Source organism: Podarcis gaigeae (genome assembly GCF_964106915.1).
Source record: "Podarcis gaigeae genome assembly, chromosome: 2".
Classification (NCBI taxonomy): domain Eukaryota; kingdom Metazoa; phylum Chordata; class Lepidosauria; order Squamata; family Lacertidae; genus Podarcis; species Podarcis gaigeae.
Genome location: NC_139679.1, coordinates 71,768,287 through 71,792,616, shown reverse-complemented (window position 1 = coordinate 71,792,616; position 24,330 = coordinate 71,768,287). Strand labels below are relative to the sequence as shown.

Genomic DNA, 24,330 nt, shown 5'->3' with positions numbered 1-24,330 from the left:
AGCATTAGATAACCGGGTTGCACGGTGATGCCTATCAGTCAGGGCTTGTGAACCTTCTTCAGCCCAGTGACCACACTGACATAGGCCACCCCTCTAAGGGTCACATACCAGTGACTGGCATGGTCAATGTATACAGAGAACATGCTACACACATACAAACCACACAAACAGCACACACTCACCACCATGCCACTACCCAATGCACAACTCATTCCTCCCCCTCGCCAAAATGCTGTGTTTCAAAGAGATTACTGCAATGTGTTATACAAGGAGCTGCCTCTGAAGACTGTTCAGAAAGTCCAGCTGGTGCAGAATTCAGTGGCCGGGGTGCTCACGAGGGCAAGTCCATTTGAGCATATTGCGCCAATCCTGGCCCAACTGCATTGGCTGCCAATTAGTTTATGGGCCCGATTCCAAGTGCTGGTTTTGACCTATAAAGCCTTAAATGTCTGAGGACTGCAATACCTCAAGGACAGCCTCTCCTCATATAAACTGACCCAGACACTGTGATCATCATCTGATGCCCTTCTTCATGTGCCTCCTCCACGAGAGTGGAGAGGTCCAGAGAGTGGCAACACAAGAACAGACCTTGTGCAAACAGTGGCTTTCCAGTTTGTGGAATGCTCTCCCCAAGGAGGCTTGCCTGGCACCTTCATTATATATTTTTAGATGCCAGGCAAAAACATTTCTCTTTAAACAGGCCTTTGGCTGGTTAACATTCTATGTCCTTTTAACTGTGTTGTGGGAGGGGGCTACTGTATTAGTTTGTGTTTTTGTTTTAGCATTGCAGATGAATATGGTCACTATTTAGTGGTCATATTACCACAGTGGTACCTCAGGTTACATACTCTTCAGGTTACATACGCATCAGGTTACAGACTCCACTAACCCAGAAATAGTACCTCGGGTTAAGAACTTTGCTTCAGGATGAGAACAGAAATTGTGCTCCGGTGGTGCAGCGGCAGCAAAAGGCCCCATTAGCTAAATGGTGCTTCAGGTTAAGAACAGTTTCAGGTTAAGAACGGACCTCCAGAACAAATTAAGTACTTAACCCGAGGTACCACTGTACAGCGTGGACACCTCTTCCAAATCCCACAGCAATAAGAGGTTCCCCTAACCAGAGGAAGAGGACAGAAAGCCTTTTTAGTGCAATCTCAGCAGGATCCTATATTGACATGAGATTTTGCTTTACAAAACGATTGCCGAAAGAATAACAAGAGTGACTAAAGAAGACAGAAGTGTAAAAGCTACATGGAAAGGACTGTTGTAATCTCTTAGTTAATCAAACAACTCCCCCTTTGTACAGAGGCAAAATATGCAACACAATATTGCCAGCACACGAAATCCAATTATGCAAAGATACGATCGCCAAAGTATTTACACACAGATGAAAGCAAAAGGCAAATATTTTTCTCATGCAATTCTCCTAACATTGTCCAACTTGTATTATACCAACTTCTCACGCATTTGACCCTAGTGACATTTTTTTAAAATTCCATTATATTTATGTCCTGTTTTTCCATGCTATATACAACACTGTCAAAAGGTAGCTTTAAAACAATGAAACCACTGCAAAACATAAAAGAGTATAAGTAGCCACATTAATAGGACACAATAGTCAAAGATTAAAAGGCTAGTGGGGGGAAAATGGACTTAGCTGTGGACCTGCATGAAAGTAGGGAAGGAGTCCAGAGCTTTCACCAGGGACAGCATTCGACCATCTAGGCACTACTAGAAAGAAGGCCCTATCTCCGCTGCTCACCTACCATACCTCTGATAGCAATGGGATATACAGACAAGTGCTTTTCACTGTGTCTTTAACACTCAGGCAGGAGAGTATGACACTTAAAATATCCTGGTCTTAGTCCTGCCCCCCCGTTACAAACTTGTTTCTCAGCTTAATTCAGGTTGATTGTACAGTGGTACCTCGGGTTACAGACACTTCAGGTTACAGACTCCGCTAACCCAGAAATAGTACCTCGGGTTAAGAACTTTGCTTCAGGATGAGAACAGAAATCACGCGGTGGCGCAGCGGCAGACCCCATTTGCTAAAGTGGTACCTCAGGTTAAGAACAGTTTCAGGTTAAGAACAGACCTCCAGAACGAATTAAGTTCTTAACCTGAGGTACCACTGTATTAACTAAAGCCCTCAAGGGCCTATCTTTTCCTTGTTGAGGGTACACTCCCTCAGGAGTAAATCTGCTATTTAATAGGGAAGGCACATGCTAGTAGTAAGCAAGCGGAAGCAAATAACTGACAGAGTCAGAGAAAAAACTGTTTTGGATTAACTAGCCCAGAATAACCACTGCCCTGCTTCCATTTTCACCATGGCTATCTCAGATTAGAATTCCCAAACCTAAATGCCACTGGGGAAGGAACAAAAAGCAAGAAAGGAACTGGTGGGGGTGGAAGAATGGGCCAACTTCAGATGATGTCAGGGGCTGTGCTTACATGGTAGCTAATGGAGATGTTGTAAGACAGGACAAGCTGCATTCTGAGATCCCATCCTGCAGACCATTTTTACCAGTGGATGAGGCTGCCCACCTGTCAATCATACCTCATCACCATGGCATCAGGTGAACCACTTAGCCCTGCTATGGCTGCGGATTGTCTGCACAATGGAGTTCCTATTGAGAAATCCTAGCCACTTGGTGCCAACAAAATTAGCTGCAGGAGCAACTTGTTGTCTCACACTGTTTTCCACAGTAGTTCCATAGATATCACAAGGATACCCAAATAAATGCTCAGTCTGAGACCTCAGATGCACACAAATGAAGTTCTTTACTGGAAAAAGATATTGGGCTGTAACTTATGATGCCTTGTACTAGTGGAAAGCGCTTCTGCTCATGCAAGTTGAGCCATCCAGTTTTTAGTATTTCCTCCTCCCCATGACAGCTTCCATGCCATATCCCATGTTTTCAAGAGAGTTCCCCAACCTTTAGGAGCAGAATAGAAGGCATGGAGTGGAGCTGGCAGGATCAATCCCAAAAAGATAATGTATCCCACTATGCACAATCATGTGCTTTCTGCTAGTGCAAAACCACTGCTGGATACTGCAGCTAACAAGTGAATGTGCCACAGACTGCACATAGGAAGTAAAAGAAGAACTGCAAGAATTGCAGCCACACACTTCACCAGCCTTTCTTCCCAATAAAGTTCTCTTCCTTTTATGTCACAACTGGTCAAACGTATCATAGATGAGCTGCTGGCCTCAATGTTTCATCCTTAAGTCAATGCTCTAAATTGCCTTAAACTGCCTGCATCAGTGTTCATGGACCACAGTTAAGAACCACTGTTGGCAAAGGGCTTCAAACTTAACATGAATCAGGCCTCACAGGAAAGATAAGAGAACATATTTTGTGGTTTTTCTACAGTTCCTTATCCAGCTCATTCTAATGATTTATCAATGATCCAGAAAATGGTAAGAGAAATATCTGCCTGTGCTTACAGCTACTCAACAACTGTGAGAAATTGAACACGCTTATCAATTTGGTTTATGGAATTTATATCCTTAGTATTACAAGGGCTATAACTAACTTGAAATGGATCACCCAACTCAGGCATAGCAAATAAACCTTGTAACACAACCTTGTGTCAGCTCAGTTGTTTCACTGACTGGTAACAGTATCACGACAACTATACTAATGCCATCATCTAATACAAATATTCTTCAGTTTTCAATCACAGGTAATCTATGCTTAAAATAAATGACAGACATTGGCTATTTTAGAATAGGAACCAAGACAAGGCAGAACTGGCAGCATTTTAATCTTCCTCGGCTCCTGGTGACTATAAAGAATAAAAGCGCATGAATACCCTGGATAGCTGAGATTTTGAAAATTAATACAGGTTGCTCCCTCCATCCCACACAGGGAGCTAAACATGTCCTCAAAATGAAAGAACCTTTTGAAATAATTGAATTCTTCAATTGAAAAAAAGGCATACTCAGTAATTTTCTATTAAGAAGAAATGCTAAATTCTTTCCTTTTCAAGGCTGTTGTCTGAAGAAGGAAGGAGCCAGTTCATTAACTCTGAAGTCATTTTGTTAGTGAGATAACAATTCAGCTCCGTGTATGCAGGCGATGCAAATTAGATAAGACATATTACTTTCCGCACCTCTTCCCTACCTAAAAAGGCATCTCACCCCAAATGGACAGCAGCAACATACTAACAGAGAAAGTGATGTCAAAACCAAATGACAAGACAACTGACCACAGACCACCATGAAAGTCATGGTATTAAAATTTTACAAATATCACACGGTGGGTGTTCAATCAGTGAGAACAGGAGACACATTCAATTATCGTTTGCTTTACTCATTTCTCTACCCTGAATTAAATGGCACTGCACTTGCAGCAACAAGAGTGCATGGAATGCCAAATAAATCCCTCTGGTGACAAGGACAACAGTAACCCTGTGAATTTCATCATCATCAACAGATCCTGCTTAGTAGCCCCCTGCTCCTGTCGCCTGGGTGCCTTTTCTGGGCTTTTCTCTGTATCTGAATAGGAGAGGGTTCTAAAACTCTCCTGGCACATTAAAAAAAAACCCACATATTTTCACTGGTTTGGCTACAGCAGTCCAAACTGGCAGAAGACAGTACATCAGGCATACTTCCTACAAAAAGTAAAGTAGCTTTTTGAGGGTGAGGGGTCTTCATGTACAATACGTCAAAGAGAAATTCTGCCCTGATATAGAGCACACACCCACACACACAAACTCTACAGTTAATGAACAGGCAGAAGCTGAACCTGGTCAATCCTGAGTCAGAAAGCATCCAAATATTATAAATCAAAAGCTGATCCAAAGGAAGGGAAGGGGCTCTGCAGTATGGCCTCTGCTTATGTTTGACGGTTAACCTTGTGCCAGTGCTTTTTTGAGCCATGTGTACACAAGAGCCACTGCTCAGATTAATTTGGGACTCTCTGTGGAATAAGAAGCTTTAATGGTGGGAAACTTGTTTATAGCTGCACGGCTACTGGAAACAACATCTGAGTTTGCTGCAGCTTAAGCAAGATGAAGAAGAAACAGGGAAACTGTTTCCAGGCCACTGGTGAAAGAGAAATGTGGGTTTTGAAAATAAAACCTTGTTAGTGGGCAGCACTGTGGTAAATGCCAATCATATTTAACACAAATCTAAACTATGCTACCAAAACAGCTAATCAGATCTCTGTGGGATGCCTGCAAGTTGAACCTGAGCCAAACAGCACTTTCCCCACTTGTCACTTTCACTAACTGGCATTCAGAGGTATATTGCCTCAGGTAGTTGGGTTAACACAGCCATTGTATCTAGTAACTACTGATAGCCTTATCCTCCTTGAATTTGTCTAATCTTCTTCTAATGTCATCCAAATTTGTTGCCATCACTTCCTCTTTTGGGGTAGTTATCGTCTGTTATCTGTCCAGAATAGGATGAACTATATAATGGTATAAATGCAAATAAGAAGAGAAAAAGACCTAGCTACAGCTCAGAATAAAGCTGCAGACAGACTACTGCAACAGCAGCTATGAAATGCTGCTAAAGGTATAAGGAATTCTTATTCCAAAAGTAATATTTCAAATTCAGTCGTGATTGAGAATTTATGGAACATCTGAAAGAGTTAAGAAACAACCCCCCCAAGAACTACAGAGCTTATGTATGTTATGTTTCTCAAGTATGTATTTTACATTGCCAAGTTACTTTGAGACTTTTTATTGTACAAAGTGAATGATAAATGGTTCATAATAATGAAGTATCATCTTCCTTATTGGTTAAGCCAATTTTGAAGAAAGAAAGAAAATTCATATTCTGCATTATAATCAGGCTTATATATAGTGCTGCCCTGAGTTTTTGAGCTACGGGGGACAGTAAACAAAAAAAGGATGGGCAATGACAATATCTAGAAGGACAACCCGTAGATTCTACAAAAATAGGATGCTGTCAGAAAATAACTACAACATTCAAATGGCTGCTTTACTTTAATATGTATAAACAAGTAACTGACAGCTGTTGGACAGGGAAGCACTCTGGTCATTATATCTGATAATCATGTTATGAGAACAGATTCGTGGCGAGGATTCCTAAATTTCATTTCTCAAATTGCTGGGTATAAATCATCACATTTAGCATCAATCTGTTCACTGAGATTACCAAGGACACAGTGTTTCCAGCTTACATTATTTTTGTGAGAAAATCACTTCTAGAATTGTAGCAGCCAGAAACTGGAAGACATTTCTTAAGCTGGATATGAAGAACTGAGTAACAATAAGTAAGAATTTACTATGTAAAAATAGTTGAGAATTTGATCAATTTCTTAAAAGTGGAGGGAAACATAGGGCTTATTTTCTGAAATTTCCAAGCCATGGGTATTATTGTAAGATCCATTTTCTGCTATAATTTACTACTTTTTATTTATAGTGCTCAATATAAAAGATATAATTTGGAGCTATGCTAGCGACTTTCTATTTCTAAGAAAATGTTAAGACATTCAGATTAACCAGGTGCAGCTGGAACAGGCCAGACTTCTCTTATGCAGCTCCAACTTGCATAAAAATATAAATATGAATACTCAAGGAAACAGACAAAGCCCGCCCCTCCAACCAGATGAAAACACATAGACAAATGAGGCATGCAAACTGGATTTTTCACTCAGAGCTGCATATTAGTGGTCTAGCCCATGAATACACGTAGAGGGGTGTGTGTGAGTCTGCACTCCCAAGAGCATATTCAAACATAACTATTTTGCTTAGAGGAAGTACAGATTTTCATTTTACTGTACAATCAAGAAAGTGAAACATCTGACAGCAGTTTAGCTACTGTCACTTGAAATCTACCACATATACAAGCTCATAAGAACAACCACCAGAACTGGAAACCTTTCCTTAACTACCACACTTAGAAACTATCCAGCCTGCGAAGCATGCACATCTTGAGAGGCAGACTATTTAGGGAAAAAATGAACCTAAGTTCTTTCTGTGGAACATTAAGCCTCTCCAGATTTCTGCAATACATCAGCACATTGGCTGTTACGCTGTACAGGTTTTTTTGGGGGGGAAGACTTTCTCTGTATCTTTATTTTTTTAAAAATCACTAGGTGTCAACCCTCCCCACAAAAATATTCTTCTAGCAGCATTTTCGACCGAAGTGTAAAGCAACCTGGTTGGCTTCCATGCAGGCGATGGCCTCTTCCAAGAGGGAAAACTCCACGCAGATATAGCCATAGTCGTAACCTGGGGACAGCATTTAAATACAGACGGGATTTGCGTTAGTGCCAGAAAGCCACAATTTCAGTACCCAGTTTCCCCTTCCCTTCAGCACACACCCATTTACCGCCACCCTATGCTCCCCATAAAACAAAACAAAGGCAATAGTTGGTGCTTTTAAAAATTGGTCTTAAACATTGTAAAATTCAGGAGGCAATGTGGGTTTCCATTAAAAAGTCAACGAAAGTGTAAAGGGCCAATTCTCCTAGAAATTAAGGAGATACTGAACACTACAGAGTTACACTTATTAAAAAAGCATAACAACCATTTCAAAAGTCCAGGCAGCAGAGTCTGGTTTCAATGGCATCATTTCAACCCTTGTGAAACCAAGAAGTCAAAGTGCTTAAGTTTTTGTTAATTTTTTTACTACAGTAATAGTATTAGTCTCAGAATCTTTTTCACCTCAAGTGAAGATCATTTTTTTAACCCTTTTGATTTTGATTTTTAAACTGATCTAATACAGTTCTAAAACACTGCAAGGAAATTAACAAGACTACCCTAAAATGCTATTGTTCCTTTCTTCACAGGTAGTCCAAGTTAAAGGGCAAGCAATTATTGTGAGGGGGGGTTCCATTTGTAATCTCTTTAACCATATTGTAAAATGGTTAGTTAACCATATTCCACTAATAGAATAGTATTTTCTAGCGATGAAAGTTATTTCAAGAAGCGATGCACCCATCTGCCTGAAACGGAGGCCAGAAGGGTACATAAAGATGTCCTTACCTCAAAATTATCAAGGATTCATAACCATCTAAATTAATACCAAGGCTTACTCAAGGGAAGATGTGTCACTTTAAGCAGGGAACAGTGTGCAAAGTTTCCAAGGCTGAAACTGCAAGAACTGGTTTGCAATGGAATAATTCACAATGAAACAAAAATAAAACATTTTGTTTTGACTGCTTCATCTACTCAGATGCTTCAGTTCTTTTCACAAATAACACAAAACATAAACATTATGTACTAACTCTGTCCGATCTGGTATTGCAGATAGAACAAATTAATGCAACAGAAGGCCTTGTGTAGCACAGAAAAGTAACTGGCACAGGAGTATGAATAGGTTTTGTTTTTGTTTTTTCTTTAAAGAAAACAAGCAAACAAATACCAGAAACTCTATGTGACATACACACACATCATCTTTGTCTATCAGGAGATATCCACCTTCCTCTGACATGAAAATCACTGGAAAGATGCTATGTCCTAAAACTAGTTTGCAATGCTTTGGTCTCCTTATCACTCAGCGCTGAACATTTTACAGGTAGCATAGGGATGTGTGATGTGAGAACCTATGGAATTTGGCTAAGGTGGGGGGAAGGAAGAACACACAAGTTTCCCGGGGGTTGGAGGATCCAGAACTATGCCATCTGGTGGGATTTTCTTTCTTATGCTTTGGACCTTGATGATCAAGATTCACCATCTACGTCAGCTCAGGACATATGGATGTCTTGAGTTATATTAGTTTCTTAGCATTTCCTTTTCTTACTATTTATTGCTTCTTTTGCTTTCTATATACCATGATGTAACACCCTGCTACTGCACTTTTGGGTTGTTAATAATGACAATGATTATTATTTTTTAAGCAGCATTTCATAATATACAACAACATTTATTCATATTGTGATGTCATCACATTGTATGTTGTGTGTCCATCCCTAGCCAATATTATTGGTGGCGGCTGTTAAGCAAATTTACAGCAAGAGGATGTCATGACATAACTTGCTACACAACTGAAGGCAAAGAGGGCAGAATATTTAAAGACAATATCATATTCAGCAGTATCTCCATGTCACTAATAACTTAAATTTTGGCTAACAGTGTTAGATTTTATCTATTTCCTCGGGAGGCACGGGGACCAGCAAATTGAGTAATGCCCATGCCCATGTATCTGGAAGATGAGCTACTGAATTCCGTGCAATCAATTAAGCAGCTTTATAAAGGTTTCTTAAGGCAAAACTACATTTTATTTTATTTTTATTTAACAGAATTTATATGCTGCTTGATTGTAACCAAAACCTCTAAAAACAGTCTCATGCTATCTGTCTACCTACTTATAGTGTGAAAATTTGCATTCTAGTGAAATACGTTTGCAAGCAGTAGATTTTCCTCTGCCTCCACACACCCCAGCAATACAGCTGCCATCAGGGAAAGGATTGTACAGGTCTATAAATACTAGGGAATAAATACTAGGTCTATAAATACTAGGGAAAGGATTGTACAGGTCTATAAATTCCCAATCGGAAATAAAATTTGTGACACATTTTTACCACAAGACTTTCTGTTGTGACTTTCTATTAGAAACAAACACTATTGCTGAAATTAATCATATTCTACACAAACAATAGATAATGCCTTCTGTCATTAAATCTATTTTTACTTCCATACACTGAAACAATCTCCCTCTTTAAGATCTTGATAAAAATCAAATGTTTATTTATTATACCTCTCACAAGGCCAGCAAGACTTGCATGCAATTTTAATGAGTTTATATTGTAATTTACACTGAAATATGGAAATAGTTTTCTTTTATCCCAATAACCCTGAAGTAAATGTTAGGTTGGCTTCCCACAGCCTTTCCAATGCCACTTGGTAAGCTTTGTGACCAAGCAGCGATTTTCAAGCTCATTCTCTGCCATACAAATTTAGCACTATCCACACAGCACCCCCAACAGATTTCTCAGCAATTCAAAGCAGGATGAAGATGACAATTGCCTCAAACTTTCTATGCACTGCCTATTTGGATTTTGGTTTAAGCATATTTTTAAAAAATTATTTGTTTATTAACAGGATTTTTAGACTAGGTTTCACTTTTCAAAAATACCAAAGCGGTTCAAATCATAACACACAAAACCTTAACCCCCCCCCCCAAAAAACCCCAGTAAGTCACAGTAAAAACATCACAGTAAATAAAAACAACAAGTTTTCGTAACAACGTCACAGTAGCCAACGGCAACAGGAAACAACACTAGCAATCAGGAAAAGTTCACGGCAGGCAACATGCCACCTTTAGTGCCCACCAAATCTGAACAGAAAAGCATTCTACAAGGTAAGTGCCACAACAGAAAAGGCCCTTCTCCAGGTGCCCACCAAATAGATATTTGTAGGTTGAGCCGCAGTAAGGAGGGCCCCTTCAGCAGACAGTAATGATTGGGTCAGTCTATTGGGGATATCCATGTCTTGAGCTACTCAGGGCTATAAAGGCCAACACTAACAGCTTAAATTTGTTTCAGTAACTGATCAGCAGCCAGTGCAGTTCTTTCCACACAGATGCTGTGGGTGAAACAGGAGACTCCACTCAAAAGTAGAAACCATTCTTCGCTAGCTGCAGATTTTGAAGCAAACCTAACAGCAACCCACAGAGATTGCATAACAGCAATCCAACCTAGAGGTTACGAACACATGGATCACAGCCAGTAGTTTATCCCCATCCAGAACTCATTGCAACTGGTGCATCAACCTAAGATGGTGAAGGGTGCTCCTTACCACAGAGGTTAGTTGAGCCACCAGTAACCAAGAGCACACCCAGACTATGTATCTGCCCCTTTTTAGGGTAAGCGCAACATCAGCCTCAATTCCCAGACCCAGGAACCACCTCTGCACAGTGCCTCAATCTTGTCAAAATTCAGCTTCAGATTACGGGCCCTCACCTGGCCCACCACTGCATTCAGACCAGTCTATGTCAAGTACTAGACTAAAACACATCAGAGAACTAATTCATTGCTTCAAATCTCCTAATGACCACTCCCAACAACGACATACAAATGTTTTGGATCATGGTAGGGGCCTAGGGTTAAACTCCACAATTTCCATATGTTCCCTATTTGGTCTCTTCTCCACTCCATACTAGTTATTTTTTAAAACAACAAGTTGTTGTTGTTAACAGCAACAACTTGCTTAGTTTGTGCTCAGAAATTCATGGCAGAGGAAAACCTCAAAAAAGTGTTATGTTAACTATACAACGGTATGAATTTCTCTAATGGTGACGCTGGGCTCCCACGGCTTGCAGAGAGCTGCCTGTTTGGGGACTGGGGTTGGGGGAAGCTCAGGCCTCCCCCGCCCCAGCCCTGCGCCTGGGGGGGAAATAATTTTTCCCCCTTTATTTCCCCCCCAAAAAACTAGGTGCGCCTTATGGGACGGTGCGTCCTATAGGGCGAAAAATACGGTAACTCACCATATCATTTTTTAAAAATTGAGAGATAAGGATTCAGTTCAGACATAATAGTTATTGGCCAGAGAATTGATTACATGACTGCACACCCCCTCCTAGTCCCTTGGCTTGCATTCACAGAACATGGCTTATTTAAGCCACAATTATCCATGATATCAACAAACAAACAAAAAGAAACTGTAGTTTAATCTCTTATTTAAAAAATTTTGTATGCAGAAATTACATCACATGTAATTTCTATGAAATTGAAACCATGGAACTGTGGCTTGATGAAACGAATGGAATATGGCTGTCTTAATTATATTTCAGACAAATGGCAACACTGGGAGTTTGGCTTTTTTTAAAAAAAACTTTTATTCAATAATTTATTTAGTTTTAGACTTGATAATCACATCATTCTTGGGAGTTAATAAGCAATCACAATACTGGCTAGAAAACGAAGTGACTTGCTCACAAGCTCTTTCACTGGGTATGATGGCACTGGTCAGCATTATTAGAGACAACCCACTCCTTAAAATATTTCTTGACTCGTATGAAACAAAAGGCCGTATGTCCAATTTCAAACTGCCTGCCATAAAAATGACATTAAGTTCTCTCTTCCTGTGATGTAGGTAAAGGTAAAGGGACCCCTGACCATTAGGCCCAGTCGTGGCCGACTCTGAGGTTGCGGCGCTCATCTTGCTTTATTGGCCAAGGGAGCCGGCATACAGCTTCCAGGTCATGTGGCCAGCATGACTAAGCCGCTTCTGGCGAACCAGAGCAGCAAACGGAAACGCTGTTTACCTTCCCGCCGGAGCGGTACCTATTTATCTACTTGCACTTTGACGTGCTTTTGAACTGCTAGGTTGGCAGGAGCAGGGACCAAACAACAGGAGCTCACCCCATCACAGGGATTTGAACCACCGACCTTCTGATCGGCAAGTCCTAGGCTCTGGGTTTAATCCACAGCGCCACCCGTGTCCATACCCTAAATAGGGGAAATGAGATGCTTCAATGCACCAAGACATGAACTGAAAAACCATCCCAACTCTCCCCCAAATTACTCATATATGGTGGTACCTCTGGATGCGAACAGGATCCGTTCTGGAGCCCCATTTGCATCCTAAAGCGAACACAACCTGTGCCTGCACGTGCACGGGTTGCAATTCGCCGCTTCCGCGCATGTGTGTGACGTCATTTTGAGCGTCTGCGCATGCGATGAAACCTGGAAGTAAAGCGTTCTGTTACTTTCGGGTCGCCACGGAGAGCAACCAGAAAATGCTCAACCCAAAGCATATTTAACCCGAGGTATGACTGTACAGATCTCTTCTTCTCTTTGAGTTTCAAATCATCAACAGTCTACCATCATGCTCAAATCCTCTAGCTTGCTTAAACATCCTGTCAGATCTAGGCTGCCAAAATATATGGCAGAACACAGACTGAATTATAACTAGTCAAATCCCAGAAACAAGAGCATGAAATTGATCATGTATGATGTGGCTAGGTGAAGCGTGCATCCTTAAGAGAAGTAAGAACAAATATCTTGTTATGTTATGTTATCAGAGAGGATAGATTCAGGCCATACTTGCTCACTTTTCACATGGAGACTTACAGTTGCTATCTGGTCACATCAACATAGCATACCTGCCTAAAGAGACTACATGAATTATGAATATGCCATGTTTTCAACAAGCTGCAAACTCCCTGCCTACCAGAGCTTTAGCATGCATTACACAGAGGAAACTCAGTTCCACATGCAACTATTTTCTAACTGAGTTAGAGAAATATCAGGGCAGCCAAAGATGAGGGGCAGAATTCAGTTATGGCAAAAACAGGTAAGAGAAGGACTGAATGAAGATCTTTCATCGAACAGATATAACCTGTAATACTCACTATAACCTAAAGTATTCACCAAACCTTATTTGTTAAATTTATATTCCACCTTTTCATATATATTTTTTAACAAGGCAGCTAACATGAGACGTTCTCAACCTACACAGATTGTGATAGAGAACATTTTATAAACTCTTGCACAAACTCTACCCTCATGCCACCCCTTCAGGGCTTACCTCCTGAGAAACCGCCCCAAGCATCAGTACAAACATCAAATCATAGTTGCAACATACGTATCTCAAAGTGCTTTCAGTTGCTCGTAATTCAAGAACACATTTGACTATCAAAATATGAACATAATTCAAATATTTTCGTCCCTTTCTACATCCTATCGTTTTCAAAATATTTAAATTTATTGCTCTGACAAATATATAAGGTGGCTTAAAATAGAATTTTCTTCCCAGAAAACCTAGATGCCTGTAGAATACAGAACTTTCTCTGCACCCAGAATCCCCTCTATATATTATGTTTTTCTGCTGCATTGCAGCAGCACACAGAACATGGCATTCAATTTAGTTTTGGCTGAAAGCTCTGTAAATGGTTGACAGGATTTCTCAGCTCCCTAGTTTGGGTACAGCTTCTCAAGCAGTGCTGAGGACTGTTGGAAATCAAACCCCACCAGGCACATTTGTAAACCCCCCCCCACGTCATAATCCAAAGAGAAGTTACACCTTAATACAAATCAAACACATATTTTATGCCTGCTTATACATACCAGAGTGCTAAAATAAGTTTCTCTCCTCTAAATTCTATTTTACTAATGATTTAGTGAACTTTTCATTCAGTGTAGTTACTCATGAAACGGAACTCAACCCTACTTTATCCCAATTCTCTATTTCCCAACATACTTGTCAGAAACATAAACACTGGGATTCAATTCCAAGGATTTGTTTTTCAGCTCAAAGGGTTTGCTTCAAACATTTCAGAAAGAAATCTGTTGACACCGAAAGTAAAACAAAACTGCACACACCTATGCTTTAATTCTAGTTTTTCAATATGATGCTGTATTGTTTTTAACTATTTACTACTAGCAGTCAACCTCTCTGGGAGTAGAAATACAGAAGGGTGTGAAATTATCATTTCCAAATAAATATTTTATAGTAAATATTTCTTTAATTATTATATTTTTTAAAAAAAATCATAAATCTGAACAGAATCATGTTGTAAACAGCAATACATAAAGGAAGCAGAGAAGCACGGATCAGATGATTTCCCTCCCAGTTAGGGGTTATTACGCTGGATGGCCTCTTTGTCACTGCGATTAAGAACACTGTAGGGAGAATCTCCATATATTGACAAATGTTTGTATCCAGTAGAACAGACTTACTTAAACTACTCAGACTTAACAGCAGAACATGGGGTGGTTTTCAACTAAATAATTGTGCAAACAGAACACTTCTGGTTGCACAATGGATCTTTCTCCCTACACGCACCCCATGCCAGCATCAAATCTGCTCCAGAGGCCTGGGGAAACCCATAGAACAGATTTAGGAGACACAGGGAAGAGAGGTGGAGGACAGAATGTTTGCCTAAGTGCTATATTGAATTTCACCCATGGTTTGGCATCACAAAAACAAGCCTTAGGCTTTCACTTTGCTTCCTACCCCCACATGAGAAAATAAGGAACTTCCAGCCATGATCTGCACCAAGCCACTATTTGCAGTTTTGCCCAAGCATTAAACTATGGATTTACTGCAAGCAATGTTCAACTCAATAGTTTGCAAACCTGGCTTACAGGCATTTTGCAGAAAGCTTAGTTTGCTCGGTTCAGACAAACTGCAAATTGTGCTTTGCCTAAAACGGTGATCAGAAGCTTCTGATCTCCATGTGCAAGCGAAGGAGGAACTGCATGATGCTAAGGTACATGTTCAGAGTGCCAATGATGGCCTGCTGTTACATCTCCTCACAGCCCCCCAGTTTCCTTCACAGAAGCAGCCCTAATAGCACAAAGACACTGCTCTTTATACACCAAGTTCAAAAAGCAGTTTGAATTTTGCTTCCCTTTAAACTGATGCAAAGTCTCCAAACAGATTCTGTACTCAGGATATTGAAAGCAGTTTGGAGGTACTCCAAGAACAACTTCTGAAAAGAAAAATTTGCAACTTTGTGGATATTTTCAGTGCCCTTACCCAGACTGAGGCTATATAAGCAAACTATTTTATTCCCACATCACAGTGACGCAGGAAATACATGTACTAAGGGTGTAGCACACACTAGTAGGTTACAGGACTGTTTGCTTTAAAGAAGCTCCAGATTTTAAATCATTATAGAGATTTCTGTTACAATCAGACTGGAGCAGGAAAAGGAAAGGAAAAGTTCCGGAACATCTCCCCATTTTCCCTCCTGCATCTCTCACCCCTTCTGGAACTATAATATTAATGTCTCACATTCCCTACCTTCATGTTTCACCTTGCCCTTCTTTCTTTGCCTCCCCAAACCCCACCAAGAAAACTGCTAATTATTTCCTAACCAAACTTCATTTGGACAAGTCAGGAACTTACGGATTGAGGCCAGGAGATTTTAATGAAGCCATCCTCTGAAATGAGAAGTCCAACCCAACGTATAGAAACTTGGGAAGCATATAAGTATAGAAACGCTTCCACTGAGCTATTTAGAGCTATCAGTATTTGAAGATACTGGAATTAGGTGCCACAACATCTCAAGAGAAGACTATTTGTACATAGGATGTTACAGGGCAAGTAATCTTGCCCAATGAGAAGATTTAATAAGGAACATCCACTAGAAACAATCCATTGTCATCTCCAGAAGGCTTCCTTTAGGAGTGTTTTTTCCATGGCTAACGTAGAATTAGCAAGTCAGCTGTAAATCACCTCTGCTAAGCCTGGGCTCAATCCTGAAGAAGGCAAGGGAAGACTAGATGATCCAAAGGTCATTTAATCAATAGTAGTAAGGATGTCAGAAAAGGAAGCCATAATTGCAAGGTGAAATGTAAATCCACCCAACAGACACTGAATAAATTCTCACCTGTAGTATAATCTTTCAGGCGCATATTCTTCACTGGTGTCCCAACACACGCTTGGAAAGCATTAAGAATCTACAGAAGCAAACAAAGTTTCAGGTAATACACGATAACATTTTTTTAAAAAAGGAACATTCTGTTCTACCGCAGGGCTGCTTCTGAAAAGTTTGGAAACTTCAGCTGGTGCAGAATTCAATGACCAGGTTGCTCACTGGTGCAAGACAGCTTGAGTATATAACACCAATCCTGGCCCAACTGCACTGGCTGCCAATTAATTTCCAGATCCAATTCAAAGTGCTAGTTTTGATCTATATAGCCTTAAATGCCTCAGATCCTCAATAGCTGCCTCTCCCCAATGAACTGACCCGGACCCTGCAATCACCATCTGAGGCCCTTATCTGTGTGTCTCCTCCATGAGAGGTCCAGAGGGCAGCATCACGAGAATGGGCCTTTTACACAGAGGCCCCCCACATGGAATGCTCTTCCCAGGCTTGCTTGGCGCCCATATTACATACATTTAGGTGCCAGGCAAACACAATCCTCTTCAAATAGGCCTATGGCTGTTAAGCTATATATGGCCTTTAAATGTGTGTGTTGGGGATGTTATTGTTTTCACTATTATGTTGTGCATTTTGTGCTTTTATGTTGTAAACTGCCTAATGATCTTTGGATGAAGGACAGCATATAAATTTAATTAACGACAACAATAAAAATAATACAACATATGGAGAAAACTGTTACTGTGGAATACTGGCTGTTCTAATTAAGTTTCAAGAAGCAAAATAAATACTTACATCATCTTTTGTTGCAGTTTGAGGCACTTTTCCTAGTCGAATCAGCTTGCTTGGTTTTATATCTTTGAGGCCGGTTCTATAATCCTGGTCCTTAAAGAAAAAGTTCAAGGAAACTTTAAAGACAATAATGAAGACCTATCATTTTACTAAACAGTTTACCATGATTTAAAATAAATAACACCGTATTGTTTTTATATAAGACGTTCACGATGTTGAAGCACAACCAGCTTCACATGTAAACTGTTTGAAGTCCCCTGTCAGTCAGGAATGTGGAATTCGAATTACTAGTAAGCAAAGGAAGACTACTAGATTTGAGAAAGTTTCAACATTATAAAATATCATTGCAATATTACCTTACAGTAGCTTAACTAGGTTTTAAATATACAAAGGAGGGGAGGCTGTAATTAACATATTCTTCCAAAGCTTTCATAAATATGTTTACACATGATTACAGATACAAGCTTTCCAACAAATCACATACCTGAAGATCTGGCTGAGAATCTTTAGAAGACTTGCCCTCTGCAAAAGACTTGCCATGTTCATAGTCAAACATCTGATTTCCTGGCAGTCGATGATCTACATCTCGATACTCAATGCCCCTATAGTCTGTATCCTGCCTTCCAAGGAAATCCAGGTCACTTTTTTCCTTAAGTCCAAGAGCAGATGGTTCCGATACTTGCTGTTCACCCGCAGGGAACTCCTGATTGCTAACAAAGGCCTGAGAAGGCTTATCTTGATCCTGAAGAGTAGGAAGAGGACCACAGCTACTTTGGAAGTCTAGTGACGAGTCAGTCTCGGGCTTCTGTCTTTGAGATTCTTCTTCTCTGGCTCTTGGTTCTGAATGTGGAAACTCCTTGCTTTGAACACTAAAGGAAGACCGCTCCCTAGCAGCAAGTCCAGCCTCATCTACCTCACATTCTCTATCTGTTGGCGGCACTGTAGAAAGGCTATGCTGGTAGTCCACAAGGTTTGGGTCCACCGAGGGCACATCTCTCTCTGCAAAATCCACAGGAGGTGGCACATCCCTACCCCTAAAATCCTGATCAGTCTGAGATTTTGGCCTATTTCTGAAATTTGAATGGGGTACATCTCTGTCTCTGAAGTCTAGGTCAGCTGCACCCACGCTCCTCAAGTCCATATCAGGCATTTCTCTTTTCCTAAACTCTGAATATGGCTGCTCCCTGCCCCTATAATCCTGTTCAGACATGTCCCTTGCCCTAAAGTGTGGGTGAGATCCATCTCGGTTTCTGAAGTCTAAATCAAATGTTCCCCTTGCACGAAAATCAGATGGAGCATCATCTCTGCCTCTATAGCTCATATTATGAGCTTCCCTATCCCTGTAGTTCATACGGAAAGAATCCCTATTCCTGTAATCCATTGGAGGAATGTCTCCTCCACTATAATCCATAGACTGCCCCTCCCTATCCTGGAAATCTCCTTGATACATCTCCCTGCCTCTAAAATCTGGAAGAAGTGGCACCCTGCCCCTGAAGTCCAAGTGTGACTCATCTCTATTCTGAAAATCAGGTGGGTAATCTCTGCCTCCAAAACCATGCAAATGACCCTCCCCACCTCTGAAGTCACTGTGTGGTCCATCTCTACCTCCAAAGCTGAAAGTAGGTTCCTCTCTGTTGGCAAACTGAGGATTGAGGATGCCTGGGTGTCCCTGGATATCAAAAGGAAGTGATTCTCTGCCAGAGAAGTTGCCAGAGTGTCTTTCTTGAGCAAGACTATCAAGGGGAGGAGGAGAGTAATCCCTGTTCCACCCGGGAGCAAACCTTTCTTCTTGGCTCCCACTGTAGAAATAAAGACAGTGTTATTCATAATGTCCTTCGAGTTTGTAATCTACACATCAGCATGTCTTCTCTAAACCTTTTACAGAGCTGTTCAACAGTAAGATCCGCAGAAGATATTGATGTTTGGTAGTTTAAGAGGAGGCAGTATACGACAGGCGTGACAAGTAAACTTGCGTACTCCCATTTCACCATAATTCCCAGTTGAACTCAACATGGAATACCTGAAATATTAATGAGTCATTGAAGGTAACAATCTACATAGTCTCACAGTACATACAGCTGGGGCATTTGGAATTCTCCATTAAGGAAGCCACCGCATTTGTCCTTGATGCTCCTCCAAATAAAGAATTTCCATTAAATCTGGTTTTATCACTATCTTAAACAGTTGAGCAACTATGCTCATGCTGCTATATTCATAAAACAAGGCCTTTGTGGACAAGCTCAATACTGTATTTGAATGACACTGCCCAGTCTATGTGTTAGTTGTACTAATGTACTATCAAGAAGGGGAGACAATTATGAGATTTTATATACTTTCTCGACCCGCACCATTGTTTTACTTGGATCTCAATTTGCAGTAGGGCATATTGCACCTTCCTCATGTGCTCCTTCATCTGCACCATAACAACTGCATACCCATCTAACATGTCTCATGCGTATTTAGTAGGCAAACCCATGCATAAAAGCAAAGCATCTCTGTCGTCTGCTGATGGCTACTATCCATTACTCTTTGAAGACATTTCCCCAAACCTATCAATGTGGTTCTGTCAGTATAGCTGTTTCTCTCAAGATTTTTCATTTTGTCAGAGCATATGCATGCATGCCATAAAGTTTCCAGGAGCATTTGATCCTAGAAACTCCAAGGCCCTACCATAAACCAAGGCATAATGTACAGTTCTAGTAGCCTAGCAAAGTAGCTTTGGCCATGAGGGTCAAGTTCATGGCCTGCACATATAAACACAAGCATAAACACTCTTCCATGACCTTATAGTGTCCCAACATCGAGTGGAATCTATTTTCTGGAACCTACTTTCTGCCAAAACAACATTTAATAGTTCCTGTAGGCATTTGTTAATATAACTGTCAATTTGACAAGGGAAATGTTCATACCTTCCAAGTGTACACTGAGTTATATGCACCAGCTACATCTGCTTCCAGGACACTCCATTCTATCCTCTTCCTCTCATCAGCATTCCATGACCATGGTTCCCCCAGAACTAATGGTACCTCCCTCGTGTGTACTCGAGATGTTATTTTGACTACATAAAAAGCAGCCCTAGGAAACCTTGGGGAGGAGCTGGTGGAGGGGAAGGGCAAGCCCTGTAAGGATGCTGTGCAAATGGGTTGTCACAAGTGGCTACCAATTATGAAGCAGAGATTTTGTGTCAACTTATTACATGGTATCTAGCCTAATGCAGGACAAATATAAATACAAAAACTTATTTCATGTTAAACACTTACCGAAAAGGACCCATTCTGTTGGCTGGTCGAGGGTTTCCCCACATTTTGTCCGTGATAAGACAAACAGAAGAAAGAGTTCTTGTTTTTGTCAAACTGCAGCTGTGTTTTCTACAAGATAAAAATATGATAAAAAGCCAACTAAATTAGCATTCTTCTGGCTAATAAATTTTATCTTTTAAACCAGCAAATATTACCCAGTTCAACTTCTTGAATGATTTGAACCTACAAGGTAAAAGTCAAAAGCTAAGCAGTTGACCACTGTGCAACTGAAAGACAGTGCGAATTTCCATTGTAAACTGTGAGACAACTATTCTAAATCAAAACATTTCCCCAACACCTCTACTGATAAGAGGTTTGCAAGGTCCTATGTTTCACAAGAGTGGTTGAATCAATAACAGTCTAGAACGTTCATCAGGTCTTTCAACATCTCAGTGAATCCTGCACATCTACAGACAGCATTTAACTCAATCAGAATTATAAAATAAGCCCATTCTGATTAGAGCAATTTAAAACATAGCTGAATACCACAACATGGGTCATATCCAAAGAAAAGCAACAGGTGCTAATTTATTGTGTGAAGTTGCTCCATAAATTATTCAGAAGTGTCAAAGGAGATGAGATATGGAGAGTGGAAAGAGCAGAAGAGGAGGAAGTAAGAGTAAAGAAGGAAGCGCAGCAAAGCACGTTGCACATCAGAGAGAGGAGTTCTTATCTAATCTTCACTGAACTTTACACACACCTAGCATACCTGAAATTCAGAGCCACTTCCAGTCCATCCTAACTGCCCACAAATAAATCACCTGTGTTTTGCCAAAAACACTAGCAAGATGCTCTTTATTCTGGATATTGGCAAATGTACAGCACTTCCTGAACTCCACCACAATTTGCCTTAAACACCCACTCTATAAAGAACAAAAGTCTGTATGTATCCCAATTTAAATCGATGTACAGTATGTTGAAGGTGAAAGAAGAAAGATCAGATCCACCACTATTAATCATACGGGAACAACCATGATACTAGTTGCATTATGTCTTCCTCAGAAGAACTCTGCAAATGAATAATATGACTCAAAAATGGGCAATATGTGGCCAGCACTATGCCACATTGTCCAATTGGGCTGTTTCCAATGTTTATATCAAAAATACTTTTGTTTCCAGCATACATTCTAGGGCTTGGCTTTAAAAATAAATCTATAAATATGCATTTCCACAACCAATGGGTGGGCTTTCACTTCATACAATACACATTCCAGTCCAGGGAATAAATATTATTAATCTGATACTGATAAGTAAAAAAAACACCTGTGCTAGCATTAATTCTGCATGGAAACTTGACTTTTTATAGATGGGGAAGTAAATATGATAATCTAGTAAACTAAAGCAAAAATGTGCTGAGTTCTAGATACCTTGATCCCAAGTGCACTGGGGGGAAAAACATGTTTAGTATACATTTCTACCTGAATTATAGGTAGAATTAACAAAGATAAATTGCAAAACAGCACAGCTGAGTGTTAGGGTGGAGCAGTCTGGGAAGAAAAGACTGAGCAGCAGGATAAACAAAGCCTCTCTTTATGTGTCACTTCCTATACATGTTCTGTGCCTCAACTAGCCTGTGAACAGTTTGTATTGAAATAAAGCCACAAATAACCTTATGACTTGCATTGATTTGAGCATTGTAAGAATAACTACTGAACTGATAACTGCATGTTATCCTAGCAACAACCAACTACTACATTTTCTGACAATGGCAAACAACTTTCCATCACTTGCAACAATGAACTGCTATAGTTTACACAGGACAAACAGGATATTTTCTGCGCGACAATGAAAGGACAGAAAGCAGCGATTAGAAATGGCAGCACAAGAGAAACTAGACAAATATTTCAATCCAAGAATATTCCATTTTTGCCTTGAAGGTTACTGTACACAACTTTTTTAAAAAAACAACAATTTTTAATGGCAGACAAACTATTTGTAGAGGTATGTCCTTTGTTTTCCAAGAACTCAATGTGATGCATTTTAAAATATAACTTTTAAAATAATAATTATACTTTAATAAGTGTTCAATATATTGATTTCCTTATTTTGAGTGTTTTTGATGCTGATGATTTGTAATAATTAATGCTTGTTTTAAAACTGGTTCTTTTGTTTATTTGCATTTTCAGTTATTTATTATATTAAATTGCTTAAAGCCAGTTTGGAATGGGTGTCTTCTGGCAGCATATAAGTGCAGCTGTAACAAAATTAAGATATGGCTACAGAATTAGGTGTTCCCAAGCCAATGCTCAAATAGTGTGTGTTCTGAATAAAAATTCTACCATATTAAAACTAATAAAAACAAGAATATGCTCTATATCCATTAACAAGCCTTTCCAGATATTCAGTAAATATAATGGGGGAAATGCCGTTTTTATTTATTTCATTTCTTATCCCACTCATACTCTAAGGAGCTCAGGGAGAGGTAAAGGGTTATTGATGGTTTGCATAATTAGAATCTGTCATTCATTTATGTGTTGCCTGCAGCAGCAACATGTCACTGAAACAATGTGTGACCGCATTTGCTTTGATTCCAAGACTACAGTTATTACTCATAGCCAATTAATTAAGGCCACACTCCTAATTCTACCATCTTGGGGGTGGATACAATGGAGTTCAACAGAAGTAGCTTCCAAGCAGACATTTTTATTTAACTTATTAAATTTCTATCCCACTCTTCCTCCCAAAAGGCCAGTTAGGGATGAGATGTAAAAATGATATGATTACATCTACACAACTTCACATAAAATTAAAAAAATTTTTAAAGGGAAGAGCACAATCTTTTCAGATTATCATAGAATTATAGAACTGTAGAGCTGGAAGGGACCTCGGGGATCATCCAGTCCAACACCCTGCAATGCATCTGTGTATGTGTGTGTTACTGCTAGCATTCTGTCCTGTGAGACATGGGAAGGCAGGAGGCCCCCTTCTAAGATAGCCGGTGATATCTGCTGTTTTCACAATTAACTGTATAAAACAATGAACAGATTTTTAAAAATAAAAACACCTTCCTGAGATCATTTAAATTTACTAACTTTTCATTTCCTCCCCAGATGCTTGCACAATTATTCCTGGAGCCAGGTGTTTTATTTTTGTTTCTGCACCTTCAGTTCCAATCATACTTCTGGATCACAAATCTGCAAGCGCCCCACATCTCCTTGACAGAGTTTAACAGCACAGGAAATCTTACTACACAAGCCAATCCAATGGTACACCCTCAGCTTAGCCTAAACTGGCGGCAGCTCACCCAAGTGCCAAGGAAGAGAGGCCTCTGAACAACCCTATCAACTGAAGATACCAGTAACTGAAGGGGAACCTTCCAAAGGCGTTCTCACAGGAAGCTTGAAACCCATCGCACCCCCCAATTGTTTACGAATTTGTCAATTAAATGTGTATACCGCCCTTCACCCGAAGATCACAGGGCGATTCACAACATAAAACTACAGAGAAAGGACACAAAATACATAATAAACCAACAGCCCTCGCCGTCGCCGGGTGCAGAACTTGGGTCTACCTCCTTCACTGTTAACAAGCGGACACCCCTCCAGGCTCCCCTCTGCCGTGAGAGCATTTCTACGGCCCAAACGCCCCCCTCTTCTTGCCCCCCACCCAGCAAATGCCACGAGTTGAGGATGCGTCAGAGTCACCGGTATCCCCGCCGCCCTGTCCCGCGCGGCCCTGTCAGCGCCAGGCGCGTTTCCCGCGTGCGGTCTCTCTGCTCCAAGAGGGACAAAGGGGGGGGGACCCTTTCCCTACCCGCCTCCCTCACGATCCAAGGCGGACGGGAGTCGGCCGCACAAGCCCAGCAAGGTTGGGCCTTCCGTGCCAGAGAAAGAGCGGGAGCGCGAAAGGGAGATACCCACCACAAGCAAGGCAGGCAGCTCGGCCACTCTGGGCCTCCACAGCCAAGCCGCAACGCCGAGCCAGAGGAAACCGGAAATTCCGGTGCGCTCAACCATGTGACCTTGCAAAGAGCACCCAGCCATC

At 40.6% G+C, this 24,330-nt stretch overlaps 1 protein-coding gene across 8 annotated transcripts in view; it reads right to left on the bottom strand.

Annotated features, from left to right (window-relative positions):
* RBM6 (RNA binding motif protein 6) overlaps nt 1-24,330 on the bottom strand; it is a 55,414-nt gene extending 31,084 nt beyond the window's left edge. For 2 of the 8 annotated variants that reach the window (XM_083726510.1, XM_083726511.1), the window contains exons 1-6: nt 24,142-24,269; nt 20,308-20,415; nt 17,532-18,846; nt 17,051-17,140; nt 16,262-16,331; nt 7,136-7,209 (exon numbers count right to left, since the gene is read on the bottom strand). In XM_083726510.1, the coding sequence (XP_083582636.1) occupies nt 7,136-7,209; nt 16,262-16,331; nt 17,051-17,140; nt 17,532-18,846; nt 20,308-20,351 (1,593 nt within the window). In that variant the 5' untranslated portion in view covers nt 20,352-20,415; nt 24,142-24,269. Of the gene's footprint in view, nt 1-7,135; nt 7,210-16,261; nt 16,332-17,050; nt 17,141-17,531; nt 19,068-20,307; nt 20,416-24,141 lie in introns of all 8 variants that reach the window. The other 6 variants (XM_083726512.1, XM_083726513.1, XM_083726516.1 and 3 more) reach the window with 6 other exon arrangements.